At 39.5% G+C, this 18286-nt stretch overlaps 2 protein-coding genes across 2 annotated transcripts in view; both read left to right on the forward strand.

Annotated features, from left to right (window-relative positions):
- The window catches only part of EPYC (epiphycan), a 36268-nt gene extending 30369 nt beyond the window's left edge, over nucleotides 1–5899 (forward strand). The window contains exons 4-7 of the mRNA XM_062202030.1: nucleotides 643–801; nucleotides 1927–2129; nucleotides 3344–3439; nucleotides 5611–5899. Coding sequence (XP_062058014.1) covers nucleotides 643–801; nucleotides 1927–2129; nucleotides 3344–3439; nucleotides 5611–5781 — 629 coding nt within the window. The 3' untranslated portion in view covers nucleotides 5782–5899. The remainder of the gene's footprint in view (nucleotides 1–642; nucleotides 802–1926; nucleotides 2130–3343; nucleotides 3440–5610) is intronic.
- An 8535-nt stretch (nucleotides 5900–14434) lies between these two features.
- CCER1 (coiled-coil glutamate rich protein 1) lies at nucleotides 14435–15616 on the forward strand. The gene has a single exon (XM_062202031.1). It carries the CDS (start codon nucleotides 14435–14437, stop codon nucleotides 15614–15616), a length of 1182 nt encoding a protein of 393 aa, XP_062058015.1.
- Nucleotides 15617–18286: the final 2670 nt, after the last annotated feature.

An 18286-nucleotide genomic window follows, 5' to 3' on the forward strand; every position in this document is an offset into this window, starting at 1 on the left:
CTGCAGATCACAACTCCATTATCACCTTCTGAAGAGACCCCTCCCATGACTCTCAGCGTGGGTCAAATTCTCCCATGTTATGCACATATGATATTTATCAAAGTTACAATTTCATTTAACTGTGTGATTGACATTCATCTCACATACTGTCATAAAACAGAACTGGGTTGCTCTGTGCTATACAGTGTTCCACAAGCTAGCATACTGTCATTTACACATAAAGGGTTTAATAACATGTATTGAATGAATGAATATTAAAATTATTACTTTTTTCTTGAAGCACATTAGGTTTCAATAGAATATTTAAATACTGAACCAAAGATGATGGAAGTATGACATGTGAACTTTTAAGTAACCTAATGTTAACATTTATATTTTGAAAATAGAATTTCTAATAAGTATGAAAGTAACAGTCAAGCTATATCCATTCAATATTTTTAATTAATTTTTAGATGTTATGGGGGAGCTGCAATTCATATATTTGACTTTCATGTTCCATTTACAGAAAACTATAAGAAAATATGAAACATACTGGGATGGTCTGTATGAGACTATAATCTTGCTCATCAAGCATTCATAAGCAAATTATGTCTTATAAATTATTTTGCTATTTATATATGATTATTTACTTCTATTTTTCAGACTTTCCAACTTGCCTTCTGTGTACTTGTATAAGTACCACTGTATACTGTGATGACCATGAACTTGATGCTATTCCTCCACTGCCCAAGAATACTGCTTATTTCTATTCTCGCTTTAACAGAATTAAAAAGATCAACAAAAATGACTTTGCAAGCCTAAGTATGGATGGTCACGTTAATGTCTTTCTATTCTTTTTTAGACATCACTAAATTTTTTACAGTGTAGAATGAAAGTTAAATGTTAAAATATGGCTCATCAATCATTTTTATTTAATATGTCAGAGTTTAATAATGATAAGGAAAACATTTAATGGTATTATGAAATGGCATAGTTGTTGATATTTTCAAATGAACTATGTTAATTAACTATAAATCATAAATAGTTTTATTCTCTGGAACTTATTATCATGTTATGACATAAGAGTAAATGCCAAGTCATATATTTATGAGGATTTGGCTTTTTTTAAAAAGGTTCCATTAAAGCATAGCTGTTTTATGATTGATCAGAACAAATCTACATTCTCATTTCAAAGTTGTTGCTAACTTAGAAGAACTTTGGCACTTGTCTTTATAAAGTGTTTTAATCATTTGAAGATTTCTTTTTTAATGCTTATATCTTTGACTGCTAGAAAATCTATCCATTTTCCAGTACTTCAAAGTTTTTATTTAAAAATATTTATTTTTATTGTACTTGAAAAGCAAAGAAACACAGAGAGACAGATGGAGACAAATGCAGATTGACAGGGAAAGAAATATACTTATTGCTTCCCTTCCCAAATGTCTAAACAGTCAGGGCTGGGTCTGGCCAAAACCAGGAGTTTGGAACTCAGTCAGGGTCTTTCACTTGAGTGTCAGAGCATCATCTGAGGTCTCCCACGATGCACATTAGCAAGAAGCTGAAAATGGAAGCTGAGCTGTTACTCAAACCCAGGTCTTTCAAAATGAGATGAAGATATCCCAAGGATTATACAAACTGCTGTGCCAAATCTTGCCCCTTGGGAGAATATTTTAAATAGTAAAATCTGAAGTTTATAAAGGATGTGGAGAAAAGATGAGTCATTTTAAATATAATGTGCCAATGTCTTTGCTCAAGTTGCAATATTTACAAATGCATAAATGTGAATAGTATTTGGAGAAAAAATTTTATAAAATAATTATTTTTATTAACTATCAGTTGTTAATTAAATTAATTTTATAGATGTTATACATGGGAAAATTTATACTCAGATTTTTACTTGAGTAAACTATATTCAAGACTATTTAAGTACTTAATTTTTTTTCCTAGATGATTTAAAAAGGATAGATTTGACATCAAATTTAATATCTGAGATTGATGAAGATGCATTCCGAAAGCTGCCTCAACTTCGAGAGCTTGTCCTGCGTGACAACAAAATAAGGCAGCTCCCAGAATTGCCAACTACTTTGACTTTTATTGATATTAGCAACAATAGACTTGGAAGGAAAGGGATAAAGCAAGAAGCATTTAAAGTAAGTTTTAAGTCTGATACAAGAAACTGTCACTTTCCCCTGGACTTGCTATTAATGACCAGCCTTTTTTATTTCTATAAGGGGATTTAATTTAATGAGACTTGACTTTCAAAATGAACTTCACAATTGCATCTCTCATGTTTTTGGGAAATACTTTGTCCTGGTACATGCTGTGGGTGCTCAAGCACCATGAAAATAAAGCAGGGCTGGAATAAGAAGTGAGTGGTTACCCAAAGGATGCATCTACAGGAGCTGCTGCAAGTGGTATAAGCCAGAAAATATGTGTTGACCAGGAACTCAGGGAGAGACTTTTATGTGATTATAGGGACAACAACTTGGGTTGGGTATGGGTGGCGTTTTGAGGGCAGAAGGCTTCTAAATGACCTTGAAAGGAGGTTGAGTTCAGTTAACCGAGCAGATTTTGTTTTTTAAGTGAAGAGCTTATGCTAAACAATAGCATAAGAGTCTGAGAATAGTAACCAACAAACTTTCCCACCCACTCTCACTCCATTCAAGCTGCTCCTCAAAACGTACCTTAAACAAATGATTTTAAATTGGTCTTTGAAGGCACATCACATTATTCCCAGGCAGGTCACAGTGGTCGTGTGACCTTATTCTTGTTACTGCTGGGTGGTTGTGAAAGCCCTGCCTCTCCTCTAGACCTCCTGTGATATCACTAGTGGAGAACACAGGGGTTGGGTACTTCATTCTAGCTTGGCAACAGGTTCTTCCCGCTCATGCTCATGTTGGCATGAGCTGTTAGGAGTCACAATCTACTCTGGAGTGTTTTGCTAGTGTTTTGTTGTCTGCTTTCTGTCTTGCTAGGTGGCCACTTTCTGGGTACTTGGGCTAACAGGCTTTTGTTGTGGAGGAATTCTCATTTCTCCATACTTCTAAAACAGAGGAAATTCTTGCTATATCTTGCCAAAATCCTCTAAGCACCAATACAGAATGTCTTTCATGAGTAGTTGCCTCGTTTAAACCGAGAAAATGAGACTGAACAAAGCAAGGCTCTTCCTAGAGATTGAAGAAACATGTTTCATTTTCATGAAGAAATATTTGCTTATGATCCATTTTTCATAACTCATTTTTAGTGCCTAGTAATGTGAAAACTAGTTTCTTTCAACTGTACAAGACAAACCTGGACCATGTTATTAAAATAGCTGCATGCACAATTAGTGGCTATTAAATCCTTGCATGTGAAATGTTCACAGGATATGTATGATCTCCATCATCTCTACCTCACTGATAACAACTTGGACCACATCCCTCTGCCACTCCCAGAAAATCTACGAGCTCTTCACCTTCAGGTAGGCTTCTTCCAATAAGGTATGCCCAAAGCTCCAAGTTAACAAATCAAACAGAAGGAAGTCAGAATACAAAAACCTGTTTAAAACAGCATGTTGATCCACAGTAACAAACTTACTTCTTTTTCTCTCTCCTCTTATTAATTTATTCAATTTAAAGGTTTATTTATTAGTTTCTTTAAAAGCATAGTGACGCAGGTTAGGGAGAGAGAGAGAGAAGGGTCTTCCCTGTCCTAATTCTCTCCAAAAGGTTGCATCAGCTGAGGCCAAGTTAGGCCGATGCCAGGATCCAGAAATGCAATCTAGGTGTCCCACTGGGTGACAGGGACCCGAGTACTTTGGCATTCCTCTGCTGCCTTCCAGGATCATTAGAAAGTAGACTGGAAACTCAGTAGCTGGGACTCAAACTGGCCTTTGGATATGGGGTGCACCGGCCCATAGCAGTGGCTGCAGTCACTGCTACAACTCTGGTTTCTGCCTTGAAATTTATTTTCTCTCTTGATTTAAGTACAAGGCACATACGTATTCATATTCTATTCTGATAGATATCTTAGACATTTTTAAAGTTCTTTTCCAAGTCAAAATACATCTTTTTTGTGTACAAAACTTCTTTAGAAAGAAAATGAAAGCTTTCATGAAAAAATGTCTAAGAATTAGACGTGGAAGAGAAAAAGGAGCAAGAAAAACCTTATTTGACTTCTAGTTTTCAGAGAAAAAAATTGTCAAATTCAGTTTTCTACTTTAATGTTTATGCATTGAATTAAATTCAATCCTAAAGTATTCCCATGTGCTATGAAATGACATGTTTCCATCTTTCTGGATAAAGAAAGTTCAGCTTTTTTTTTTTATATAACCAATATAGCAGAAAGTTTGAGTTATTTTAAATCTCATTAAGCTACATATTTTGTCTTTGAAGTAATAAGTGAAAACACATTTCACAAATGCTATGATGTCATCAGTTCTAAATATATATCATTTTCACTCAGTGACTGAAGATTTGTTCAAGTAAAACTGTCATTTTTTTCAACTAAAATTACTGAACTGTATGATTGAAGAGGATACATTTGATAGTGAAATATGCTCAATAAAGCTATTTTTTAAAATACAGTCCTGGGTGTTGCAAGTATCTTCCTGCTAATTGTTCTCCCTCCTTCATTGCACTGCACTTCAGCCCAATTATTTGAATGTTGGGTTTTGAGGGAGCAATACTCTATGCTAAATGCTTAAGACTTTGCACTTGATGTTCTTGTCACCTAGTATATTCTTTTTTTATCTTTATTTTATTTATTTGAAAGACAAAGTTACAGAGAGAGTTAGAGAGAGAGAGAGAGAGAGAGAGAGAGAGAGAGAGAGAAAGGTCTTCCATCTGCTGGTTCACGCCCCAGATGGCTGCAATGGCAGGAGCTGCACTGATCCGAAGCCAGGAGCCAGAATCTTCTTCTGGGTCTCCCACGTGGGTTCAGGGGCCTAAGGACTTGGGCCATCTTCTACTCCTTTCCCAGGCCATAGCAGAGAGCTGGATTGGAAGAGGAGCAGCTGGGACTAGAACCCGGCAGCCATATGGGATACCGGCGCCACAGGCGGAGGATTAACCTACTGTGCCACGGCGCTGGCCCCAAGGACAATGAAATTTTATCAAGTGAAACATGAGTTTCCTTCCAAATGTGAGACTGTGAATTCAATTCCCTAGAAATAATGCGTCTTTGAACTAGAACTGTGCCCATACGGGATGAGGCACTTCAGGCCAGGGCTTTAACCCACTGTGCCACAGAGCTGGCTCCTATCACCTAGCATATTCTAACCATACTCCTCATTCCTCATCCCAATCTCAATTATATGGCTGCCTCTTCAGATGGCTTTCCAGTCATCATCCTTTCTTGATAGTACTCATCATCTTAAAAATAACTTTTTTCTTTAAATCTGTTTTTCACCTTCTTTCATTTCCCTTACTGAAGTTATAGGTATTATAAGGGCAATAACATGTCTATTTTATTCACTGATTCATCCCCATTGCCTAGAAAGTGCTTGGCATATAATAATCACATAATATTTAGTTATAATTAGGGGAAAGAACAAAAGAATCAAAATGAGGGAGAAACAAAATATGCTATGATATCGATCAAAACTAAGGACATATATTGCCTTGCCTTACAATGTATTCTCTTTGTTTTTAGAATAACAACATTCTGGAGATGCATGAAGATACCTTCTGCAATGTTAAAAATGTGACTTACATCCGTAAGGCACTGGAGGACATTCGACTGGATGGAAATCCCATTAATCTCAGCAAGACACCTCAAGCGTACATGTGTCTACCTCGTTTGCCCATTGGGAGTCTTGTCTAATTTCAGATAATGGTTAACATTTTGATATCTACCATAACAAAAACAATCGTTATTGCTTCCTTCATAAACAAAAAGCATGAGATTTTCAAATTATGTTCTGAAATCTGTGATTACATAAAAGTGCTAAGATATGAAAATATAGTAATGTAAGAAAATACCAGATGAGTAAGGAGTAAATTAGCAGTGTGGAGAATATTTCGCAAATACTCTTATAAATCATATATAACTTGCAAGTTTTGGAGGTTCATATTCTCCATAATTTCAGATTAAGTATATCACCAGGAAAAATCTCTAAATGAGTTCTTTTGGTGTTTTGCAAAGATTTAGATCTTTTAATTAAACTTTTCTATTCCTTTTTTTTCACTAAAGCATGTTTTCCCCCTAATTCATTAAACAGCATGAAGAAAAGAATAAATGTAGTTGAATATAGCAATGGTCTTGTGGGAGAATATTTGTTATAATTAATATACAAATAACCATATCCAACAAAGATATGTACAACCTTTAGTGTTTGAATGATAACTTTACCATCTTAAAGGTCCGTAAATTTAGTTTAGATCTTTCCTAAAATGAATAGTTACCTGATGTATTTCTGTGCTTATGAAAAAAATAAAATATAGAAAATGGAAAAATGGATGATATGATAACCACACTGGGGAATAAGTTAAGAATTACCTTCCAGGGAGAGTTGATCTTCCTGACTTGTACAGCCATTATACAGGCACATGGTTACAAATTTAAGGAAAACAAAAAAAAATTTAAAGATTTTATTTATTTCTTTGAGAGGTAGAGTTACAATGAGAGGAAGAGACAGAAAGAAAGATCTTCCCTCAGTTGGTTCACTCCCCAGGCAGCCAGAATGGCCAGAGCTGTGCCGATCTGAAGCCAGGAGCCAGGTACTTCTTCGCAGTCTCCCATGCGGGTGCAGGGCCCCAACGAATTGGGCCATCTTCTACTCCTTTCCCAGGCCATAGCACAGAACTGGATTGGAAGAGGAGCAGCTGGGACTAGAGTCCAGCACCCATATGGGATGCCGGTGCTGCAGTCGGAGGATTAACCTACTGCGCCATGGCGCTGGCCCCAAGAACAACGAAATTTTATCAAGTGAAACATGAGTTTCCTTCCAAATGTGAGACTGTGAATTCAATTTCCTAGAAATAATGCGTCCTTGAATACTTTTATGACATTTTCCATAATAAACAAGACTTGCACAAAAGTAATTTCTCACTTTTTACAAATATGAAAAGGAGAGTACTTCAAAATATTTGTGAAAAACAAAATGAAAAGTGAAGATATTTTTGATACAAGAATTTGTTGAAATCTATGCATATTAGGGGTCTTCAGAAAGTTCACATAAAACATGTAGTATGAAAAAATTACATATAGATTTCAAATCTTTGGCACCAAAATGAACTTATCTTTTAATTCTAATATCCTCATGCTTTAAAAAATATACTTATACACATGTGCTGCAAATACACTTATCATCACTATGTATGTATAAATGCAAACATGCATTGTAAGGATAATTTTGAAACTTTTTTGTAAGCATTTTGTAAGCATTGTAAGTACTAGTTTGAAACTTACTTAATTTGCTGAAAAATATTTCTCAGTGGTTTTCCACAGTAACACTAGCAGTTTTACTGATTCTAAGACCACCTATTAGTCCATTACAAACTGCACAGAACACACTTGCATGAACAGGAATAAATTTACATTACATGTGAGAACACATCTACAACTAAATCCATAGAAGTAGAATTCTGGGTGGAAGATAATTTAAATTTTAATAAATGTTACTAAATTCGGAAACTGCTATACCCACTTACAATTTTACTAAGATTGTGAGAATGTGTATGGTCCTCTACAATCTAACATGGTCTAATGTAAAACTTTTAATCATGGTTAATCTATCTCTGAATAGATTTTAGTGAAGTAAAAAAATACTGCATTTATATTTTTAACTATATTTTTCAAATATATTTCTTTTTAAAAATAGTTTTCTATTAACATAAAGATATATCTCGTGTAGTTCATACATACAATTCTAAGAATATAATACTCCCCTTCCCCTTCCTTCAATTCCTCCTCCTTCCTTTCATCTCCCTTCCTCCATCCCTCTCTTTTTTTCTTTTCTCTTCCTTCCTTCCTTCCTTCCTTCCTTCCTTCCTTCCTTCCTTCCTTCCTTTCTCTTTCTTTTTTCTTTTCTTTCTTTCTTTCTTTCTTTCTTTATTTCTTTCTTTCTTTCTTTTTCTTTCTTTCTTCTTTCTCTCCTTCCTTCCTTCCTTCCTCCCTCCCTCCCTTCCTTCCTTCCTCCCTTATTATAACATCTTTATATCATGTTATTTAAATATTAAGCACCATAGCACATCATTGTTTTATAATAGAAGAGGGCAAAATACAAGAGACAATAAATATACTTCAGTGGATATGTCAGAAAATCCTTTTTACACCTAGAGTTTAATTTTGAAGCATTCTATATGTTGCATGTTAAAAGGTAGTATGTGCAGCTGGCGCCGCGGCTCAATAGGCTAATCCTCCGCGTGCGGTGCTGGCACCCCGGGTTCTAGTCCCAGTTGGGGCGCCAGATTCTGTCCCGGTTGCTCCTCTTCCAGTCCAGCTCTCTGCTATGGCCCGGGAAGGCAGCGGAGGATGGCCCAGGTCCTTGGACCCTGCACCCGCATGGGAGACCAGGAGAAGCTCCTGGCTCCTGGCTTTGGATCAGCGCAGTGCGCCTACCGCAGCGCATCAGCCACAGTGGCCGCTGAGGGGTGAACCAACGGAAAAGGAAGACCTTTCTCTCTGTCTCTCTCACTGTCCAATCTGCCTGTCAAAAAAAAAGTAAAAAAAGGTAGTATATGCATATTCCATACATACATATACCCAAATTGTTATAATAGCAACCAATTATTGAATACAAACCATGTACCAGGTATATAGCATGTATTAATTCACATCCTCAGAGTTGGGTCTAAAACCTATTCCAAGTTACAGGTCATACAAGAGACCTTAAACAACTTGACCTAGGTCAAGGATTGACTCATAACCCCATTGTTGTGCCTCTGATGCTAGAAAAATACCTTTCCCCGGTTTTGTAGTGATTGGACAGAGATGCAAAGGTCAGCATCATCTTTGTGTGCAATGGGGACTTTCACATGACCAAAGGCCTGCTTTCAAATCAAGATGGTAGAATATAAGAGGGTCCAGTGCTTTCCTCTAGATCCTGGCCTTGAGAAGATCTGCAGAAAGATGGACTGAGTTCCTTAGAGCCAAAGAGGGTAAATGGATGCTCCTAGCAGGCAGGACTGATGTACTCATTAGGCAAAGTAAGCGCAGTACTGAGGACCCTCACTAAAGTATAGACCAGTGAAAATGTTTGGTTCTTCTTAAAACAGAACCAGAACATAGCAATAATAATAAATATGCAATAACCAACCTACCCTGTATTATATTCCTCTTTATTCAACAAGCTCTAAGTTTTAGATGATCTTTATAGAAGAAAGGGCCTGCAGAACACTATGGATGGCATCAGATTCCAACATCAAATGGCCCAGAATAACTTCCTGTCTTCACAGCCTTCTCAGCATCCCATCATTACAAAACTGGGGGGCTTCTAGCCAGAAAAACTAATAGTGACATGAAAACGACATTATTATGCAACAGTTTCTGCTAGTGGACATGCTCACAGGTATTATGCCTGCCTACCGGCAAGGCTATTTCACAGATAACTCACCATGAACCGTAGGTACTTACTCTAATCTTGAAAATGTGCTGATACTATTTTAGCAATCATTTTAATCCCATCATATTTAAATGGTCATTTGCAATGACTCACATTCTCAATTGACAGCTCTAATTCTAAAAATGACCCATGATTAAACACAATATAGTTTTTTTTAAAAAATCTGACTTTTTAATTGCTACACATTTATTTTCTCTAAGTATTACAGGTTATTTGCCAAGAAATAAAATAAACAACATTTCTCTCTACTGCCCTAGAACATATTGTACTTTAAAATTATTTATAAGCAAACCTCCAGGCTCCTGACTCCCACTTAATTATTGCTGAGTACACAAGTTTTTCGGATTTATGAGTCTAATATGTTAATTTTCTTAAAATATTAAGTCCCTATAAGATTAATAGTATTTTCAAAAAGTGATGGCAAATAATACTTACATGTACTATTATGAGTGTAAAACTGTTACTTCTCTTTAAATCTCACTTCTCCCTCAATCTGTAGAAACAGTGTGGTTACAACAAAGTTAATGTTCTCTTCACAATGTTCTTAAAATGATTTGAGGATTCATAAATGGATAAATACCACACTGGCATTTGATGCACAAGCCACTTCACAAATATGAGAACTAACCCTAAAATTTCAAAGTATGGAGAGACAGCAGAACATTTTTCTATCTCTTGATCTCCCATTTGAAAAGCAAGGGTTAATATTTTGTGCTTAACCTTTGTGACTAGGAAATGGCAATGACCATTTGGCGTTAAATTCTGTATGTGGATGCCTTTCTAGTGTAAAAAGGCAAGTCTTTGAAAGGACATAACATGTGTTCTATTACTTATCTATTTTTCGATCTCATAGCATTGCACCAGTTATATGGAGGGCTCTAAAAACATTTGCTCAGTTTCATTTATCTGACTCAATATATCAGGTATATCCAAATTCATTTTCAAGAATTTTATTTACAAGCTTAATTAGCTGACATTTGCTTTTGGAAACCCAATTGAAAAATGCTAAAAATCTAATAAATACACCTAATTGCACCACACCAGAATAAAGGGTATTTTGAACTGGCAATGTGAAAGAATCTAAAATGGAATTCATGAAAAAATATAAAAATGAGGTGTTTACTTCTCATGGTTTGCTTTGTACAGGGACTTTAGCTGATTGAATTTTGAACGAGCTACTACTGCCATCCAGTGTTAGACTTCATTCTTTCCAGGTCACACAAATGCAGATATTTTCACTGAGATGGCAACGTGCTTCCAACTTAAGAACACAGTGCTCTGCACAACATAAACATGGCATAACCTGTGCTTTCCTACAACATTTATTGAAATTTCAAAAATGCCAACAATATCTTTAAAGCCTTCCAAATTAAATTGTAACTAGTGACTATTAAAATATTAATTTTAGTGGCAATATTTCATACATATGGTGAGTGGTCTCTAAATTGACTTCTGATGAGTTTTCAGCTCCAGGTATTCAAACCTTTGTGTTTTCCCCCTCCCCTGCTTGGGTGCTGGTGGGAGTTGGTTCTATCCAATGGCATTTGGTGAAGGTACAGGGCATTTGGTGAAGGCACAGGGCACAAAGGTTGAGCCTACGATGATGTGTGTGCAGATATATCCGTGTGTGTGTGTGTGTGTGTGTGTGTATCTATAGATTATACTTGTATCTCCATCTTGCTAGGAGGATGCTCTTTTTGCTGGCTTGATGAAGCAAACAGTCATACTTTAAAACTGCACTGAAAGGACCTGTGGTCAAGGTCTGGGAACTGCCGTGGGCTCCCAGGACTTGTGAGAGGCCTCTTAGTACCAAAGGTGGCCTCCAGTCAACAGACAGCAAACAGGCAGGACCCTCAGTCATACAGCCACAAGGAAATGAATCCTGCCAAAAGCACAATGACTGGGAGCAGATTTTCCAAAATCGAGCCCTCAGAAGAGAATACAAACCAAGTTACTTAATATGCCATGCAGACACAGAAAAATTAATAAAATATAGTACAATGTAGCATATGTGCTCCATTTTAATATCAAATCAGAATATTTCCCTTTTTTGCATAGTATTTAAAGAGTTTGAGTCAATTAAACATGTGTCTTAAATGACATTTGACCTAGCAGTTAAGGTGCTTGCTTGGGATGCCCACATTCCACATCTGCCTGGCTGGACTGGAGTCCTGGCTTTGCACATCATTTCTCTTTCCCACTGATGTTCACCCTGGGAGGCAGCAAGTGGCAGTTTGTGAACTGCAGCCTGTGCCACCACTTGGGAGACCTAGATTGTGTTCTAGCATTCAGCTTAGGCCTGATTCAGCCGCAGCCATTTTGGTCATTTGGAGAGTGAACTAGCAAATGGGGAGGAGGGGACTGTGTATGTTGTTCTGTCTCTGTTTTTCCGTCTCTCTCTCTCAAAAAAAGTTGTCTTAAAATTACTTAATTGGATTGCTAACTGTTAGATGTAACATGTTCTGGTAGTAAATATTCTTGAATAGTTTACCAGTACTCAAAATATTTATCATATTATTCCAATTTAAGAAAAACCTACAAATAAAAATCATAATGTTTGGCTTCTCTTAAGAATGTGGCTACACAACAAACACCAACACCAAGCTGATTTTTTGATAAAATTAATATGAAAGATAAATTTCTTACTATAGAAAAAGTGTACAAAGTCATAGTTATTTGTACAAAGCTCACATCAAATGGTCAAAACATGGTCTTAATTATCTGTAAAATGAGTCAGTCATCTTTTTTAAAACAAAAACAAATTAATGAGAATTCTATTACAGCAATAAGGTCAATTTCTAAAGCTCTCAAATAAAGCCCAATATCACATAAAACGTGGACGTCCCAAGAGAAGCAAATCTAGATGATCACCTCTCCGTTTTGAGTCCAGCAGAGTGGGATTAAAGTGTCTGCCAAAGGTGTGGGTCTGAAGCATGAAAGGGAACCTGGAGGCCATCAGTGGCAGCACTGTGGACTCTGAGCCAAGCAAGCTTCCTTCAGCGGGCCACACAGCAAGTGAGACTGAATGAATCCTGTAGCATCTACACATCTCACAAGCAATGATTGGAGTCCTGATCCAAGGAGCCCCATACTGTTCTCTGTTTTCAGCCAGCGGTGCACAGAAGACCTTTGCAGGGCTTTTGCACATTTTGCTTCTCCTGCCTTTACCAGAGGCTTGTCACAACTGAGGTTCCCTCCCAGTGAGCAGCACTCCAATCTGCACAATGCCACTGACCACACAGGAAAGTGAGCAAGGAAAATATTCTGGGATGATTTTCTCTGGCTCAAGCCTGGGAGCACTTCCTTGATGTTTCTACCAAATGTGGTAAGACAGGGCCACACTGCTTATTTGTGCATCAAGTCCAGGGCTAGGGGAACTTATTTATACTCTATCACCTCCTCTGAGAGTCTTAAAATTGGTAAATACTAGAACTGTGATGGTCAGTTACTGAGTACTTACAGGTACCTGCTGTAAGTGACGTGCACCTTACTTAATCCTTAACAAAACTGTATGGGATAGGCACTCTATCTATGGTACGAGTAAGAAATTTGAAGCGAGTGAATGCTGAGTTGAAGTAGGATCACATCAATTTAAATCTTAACCCATATGCTCAACCATGATACTTTACAGGCTTCTGATGCGTGTGCTGGTTGATCAGTGAAGGACCAAAAATACCGACATAATTGGAATATTCCTATTCTCTAGGCAAAAATTCAAGGAATTTGTCCAAGTAATAATGTTAGTTAAATCAGCGGAAACATACATGGTCTATTACAAGGAACAAACCGCTTTCCAACACGTATTTCATTTACTTGGCCCAAGAGTCCTAGTTAAGATGGGTTGATAGTACTAACCCTGGAGGTCACTGGCCCCACAACCTTGGGAAAATTATCCTCTCACTTTCCTGTTGTGGAAAGCTTGGGAACCACGCCTACCATTTAAAACAGATGATGTGTCGTGAACACCCCCCCACCCACCCCCCACCCCCGCGCTTAGGAAGCACACGTAACAAACACTGGTGGTCTCGTTTTATGTGTGAGGAATTCCGACTGGCAGGACGCATGGTGGTGGACACTGACCTTAAGGTAAGTTATAGGGCCCAGTTTTCTGACTGCGGGAGATTTTCTTTACCCCATGGGCCCTCCAAAGATGCGGACTACAGGTTTTTCAGCACACAAGTTCTCTCGCACCGTTCAGGTGGATCCCTACTCACCAAAGTAACATGGTTCAACTAAACTGCCTCTGGCATCGACAAAACCCTGTCGGGGCCCCTCTCCCCCAGTGCCCTCAAAAACTTCGTCATAAGCCCCCTGCGAACTTTCACGGGAGACCTTGTTCTGGTCAGAACCTGCCTCCACCCCCAAGGGAGAACAAACTCGGTCCCGATTGGCTGTCGCCCTGGGCAACCGAGGACGCGGTGGGCACGTGAGCCTCCCGGCCGGTATTTAAAGGCTGCGGCTGCCGGAGCCACCTCAGTCCGGCCAGGACGGCGACGGTGAAGCACCTGGGTTGAGAGGGAGGCTCAAGGTAACGCGCACCCCCTGCTTCCCCCGTCCCCAGCCCGCGCCTCTGGCGAGGCGGGGTGTATGTGGGACCCGGGAGCGGGTCTCGCTGCGTGTCGCCCAGCAAACACCTTCCTCCCGCACCAAAGTTATTCGGCTCCAGGCACACCCAATCTACCTGGGCAAGACAACTCCGGTGCGAAGGACACGAGATTACTTACTCAGGAAGAGAAAGAGCGAGCAAGCGGAGGAGAGAGGGGGTCCTGCTGGAGAAGGCTGGGTCCCGGCAACGAGCACGTGGTGCTGCGCGGACACAGGAGAGGACGAGGCTTTCCGGATCCTTGCATCCAGCCCAATACGACAGTTTCCAGGACGCCCCCCAGTTCCACCTCTCGAGCTTCCTGAGCCATGACCCAGGCCCCCGACAATATGGAGGACCCTCTTAACCTGGGCGGCGGCTGCGGCTGGGCATCCTCGGGCCCCTTGCCCAACTGGTCCACCTGCCCCCGGAGGCGCAGGGGCGCTCCGATGTACAAGCGGCGGCAGCGCTACGGCCCCAAGGCGGAGTATGAGCCCCCGAGGAAGCAGCCCAAGTACCATTATGGCCGGGGCCCCTGGTTCCAACCGCCCCGACGGCCCGCTTGGGCCATGTATTCCCACTGGGGGCACTGGGGAGGGCCCTGGCACCCTCCTCCTACCACATTCCGGAAGCCCCCGAGACAGGTGCAAGTGATCCGAGTGTATGGCCTGCCTCCATTCTGCCTCTGCTGCTGCTCCTGCTGGTGCGGGCCCTGGAACCCCTGCTGGATGAGACCCCCAGGCAGGAAGAAGCGCTGGGGTCGCAGGGGCCGCGGCCTGCGTCGCCCCTCTCGCCGCCCCTTACCGAAGAACCCACCAGCGGAGCTGAACAAGCTCCTTCGTCCCGTCAACGTGTACGGGTGGCAGGCGCCCGGAATGCGTGCGCCGCCCAACACCACGCAGTTCATCATGAACCAGATTTACGAGGACATGAGGCAGCAAGAGAAGCTGGACCGCCAGCAGGAGGCGCTGCGCATGCAGCAGGCCCAAGCCGGAGGCCAGGCCTCCCCAGCGGGCTCCTCCGGAAACGATGTGCCCTCCGTTGGCGGCGAGGAAGAAACCTTTTATGGCTTTGCGCAAAATCCCTCTCTACTACTCAGTCCCGCCCCAGAGGAGGAAATGCAGTCGCTCATCCCGCAACTGGTGGAGGAAGAGGAAGAGAAAAATGAAGAGAAGTATGACAAGGTGGTGTACGATGCAAGAGAGGAGAGTGAGGAGGAAGAAGCTGAGGAAGAGGCGGAGGAGGAGGAGGAGGAGGAGGTCGAAGAGGCTGACTATATGGAGGAGGGGGAGGAGGAAGAGGAAGCAGAAGAGGATGAGGGGCTAGTTCCGCAGGAGGATGGGCAGAGAGAGGAAGAAAACCCCTTGCCTCTGGAAATGCCTTTATCAGTCTTAGTAGGGGATGAAGAAGAGAGAGAGGACTTTGTAAGCTATGCTTATTTCAGCCCAGAACAGATAATTCCCCAGTTGCCACAGGATGCTCTATTCTTGGTACCGGACATTAACTGTTAGACATCAGGAAAGGGGTTGAGGAATGGGATGGAACGAATTTGAGGCTAAAGTGGATTAGTAACTTATCAAAAGTTAAAAACTGAGTTCCGTGAAAAAAAAATATATATATGTAAACCCCTTCTTTGGCCATTATAAAAAGTTTAAACAATGACGTGTTTGTGTATGACTTTGAGTGGGGGTGGGAGAGCTTTCAGTTATAATTTTATTGGAAATGATTAGAGGCCAGATATTTTAATTAATCCACTTTGAATACATTCATTTGGTGTTTTCCCCTCTAGAAAATTACTTTTTTTTTTTTTTTTTTTTTTTACATTCTAGTAATGCTGAAGAAGTTTCTTTTTGTAACAAATTTACACCACTTGTGTATTTAAAGAGCTTGGAATCAACAGATACTTTGACTGTTACAGGCTTAAGAAGTATACATCACTGCTATTAATTGTCCACCGGTGCTCTTAACATAAATGCAGGCCATTTTAAAAGTGTATTTTGCTAAAATATTTTTCTTTGTAGATTCTCCACCTTCAGAGTTCACTTTTTGAGGGTTGTATTTTGGTAACCCCATTTGGCTGTCTTGTGGCAACACTCATGTCTATTCCTTGTTCCGCAGTGCTGTGGATCTTCCTCAGAAGATCATGAAGTTGCTTCTGTGGAACTGGTTCTCTGCCATGGCCTCAACAATCCATAATCCATGCATGGAGAGGATTCCCCATGGTCAGAAGTCAACTTGCACATCTAGTTAAAATCCAAGGTAACTGAAAACGATGGAACATAGTGTAGGTTTTGAAGCCTTGTTCCTGGATATAATCCTTGTCATAAAAAGCTTTTGCAGGATGGATTTTTTTAAAAAACATTACTGGCCTTTTGGAAGTAGAATATCCTATTTCCCAGTTTGTCTCCCCTTTAAAGGAGAGTGAAACAAAGATGTGTAAGTGTCAGTCTTTATGAGCTAGTTTCTTATGATGTCTAACTAGTTGGAAGACATCATTCAAAGTAATAGTTTTGTTCAAATATTTGTTCAGATTTCTTCCTTGGCTCTTAATAAAAGTTTCCATTATGCCACATTCCCATAATATCCCTAGATAAGAAATTTGAACCTGCCTTCTCAAAATTTACATCTTTTGCTCAAACTAGAACTCTAGTTTGAGCCAGACCTTAGTATTTATTGAGAAGAAGACTATATATTGATCTTTTTCTGAATATTGACTTATATTCATATATCACACTGTATTTAAGAAGATAAGATGAAGCTGTCAATAAAAAAGTATTAAGTGAAAGTACTCTGCTTCTTATTTACATATTATAATTCTATTCAGCAACATTTCAGTGGTGAACAAGATAAACAGAAGAAGAAGAAAAACACATTATGGCAATTTTAAAATTATACTAAGCCTTCCAAATGACATCAATGAATAACAAAACATTTAAGTATCCTTAAAAAAATCATTACAATTTCTGTGTAGTGGCTTAGGATTGGCCTGTTTTTATTAATGTTCCAGTGTGTATATGTAGCGAGAAACCAGGAATCACCCCCTCATATGGGTCACTATGTCCGTATATATTATGTCATATATCGTAGCCCATCAATACTTAAGAAACACAAAATGATCCCTGGATCAAACTCATCAAAGAAACTCATCAAAACTGAGTTTCTTCACAAGCATACCTGCACAGTCTTCAATTTCTTCTTGCAAAGATTCTTTTACATTAAAAAATGCAACACATGTTGAATTGGCCTCTATATGCACAAGGCATGAATCAGAAGACATTTTAAGGAATATAAACATGAGCAATGCCTCAGGAATTTACACTCTAGATTATGAGTCATTTTTTAATAAATATTTACTTGGGTCCAAGCACCATGAATAGTGATATACAGTGATGAATAAAGTCACTGATCTCACATTGGTTACAGTTTCAGCAGAAATAACAAAATAAGACTTAGAAAAAGTGGTTACTGTTAAGTATTCTAAAGGAAATGTTCCAATATGAATGCACAATTCACACAAGAACCCAAGGGTCAGGATGTGGGTATCCTTTAGGCAGAGGAAGCTCTGAGTCTAACAGTTAGAAGCTGGGGAGATTTTGATGTCTGTGAGGAACGCTGGACAGAATCAGAGTGTCTGGAAGTGGGTCGTCAATGAGAATTGAACGAGATATGCAGAGGTCACTTATGGATTCCTATGCTACCCATATGTTTTTAAATGAGTGGAAGCAAAAATTGAGAGGGGAAACTATTAGTCATCTATGATTCTCTATCTGAACTTTTTTATTTAATAAGCCAGATGTTGTGATGGTCCTTTTATTAATCCTGAAGGCTAATACGAAATGATGAAGCCATGTTGTGTGTTGGGGAGACTGGTACTCTACATACTCCCAACATTACACTTTGCAGAGACCTCTCCACTATCATGTGATGGAAGGATATGAAGATTTGTTGTTCAGCCTGCTTGCAGCACCATAGTTCTCAGCTGTAATGGAGAACCTCTGCATAACATATTCAACACAATTCAACTCAGTAGAGTCTACAGTGTTACTAAAGCTCAAAGTAAATCCAATCTCTGAGGACTAAGTGTATTCAGAGGAAAAGAAAAAAGCACAATTTTCCCGGCTGAGTGTTTGGCTCAGCAATGAAATCCTGCTTGGGACACCCACACGCCCTATCACAGTGTC

This window comes from Lepus europaeus, chromosome 10 (assembly GCF_033115175.1).
Source record: "Lepus europaeus isolate LE1 chromosome 10, mLepTim1.pri, whole genome shotgun sequence".
Taxonomy (NCBI): domain Eukaryota; kingdom Metazoa; phylum Chordata; class Mammalia; order Lagomorpha; family Leporidae; genus Lepus; species Lepus europaeus.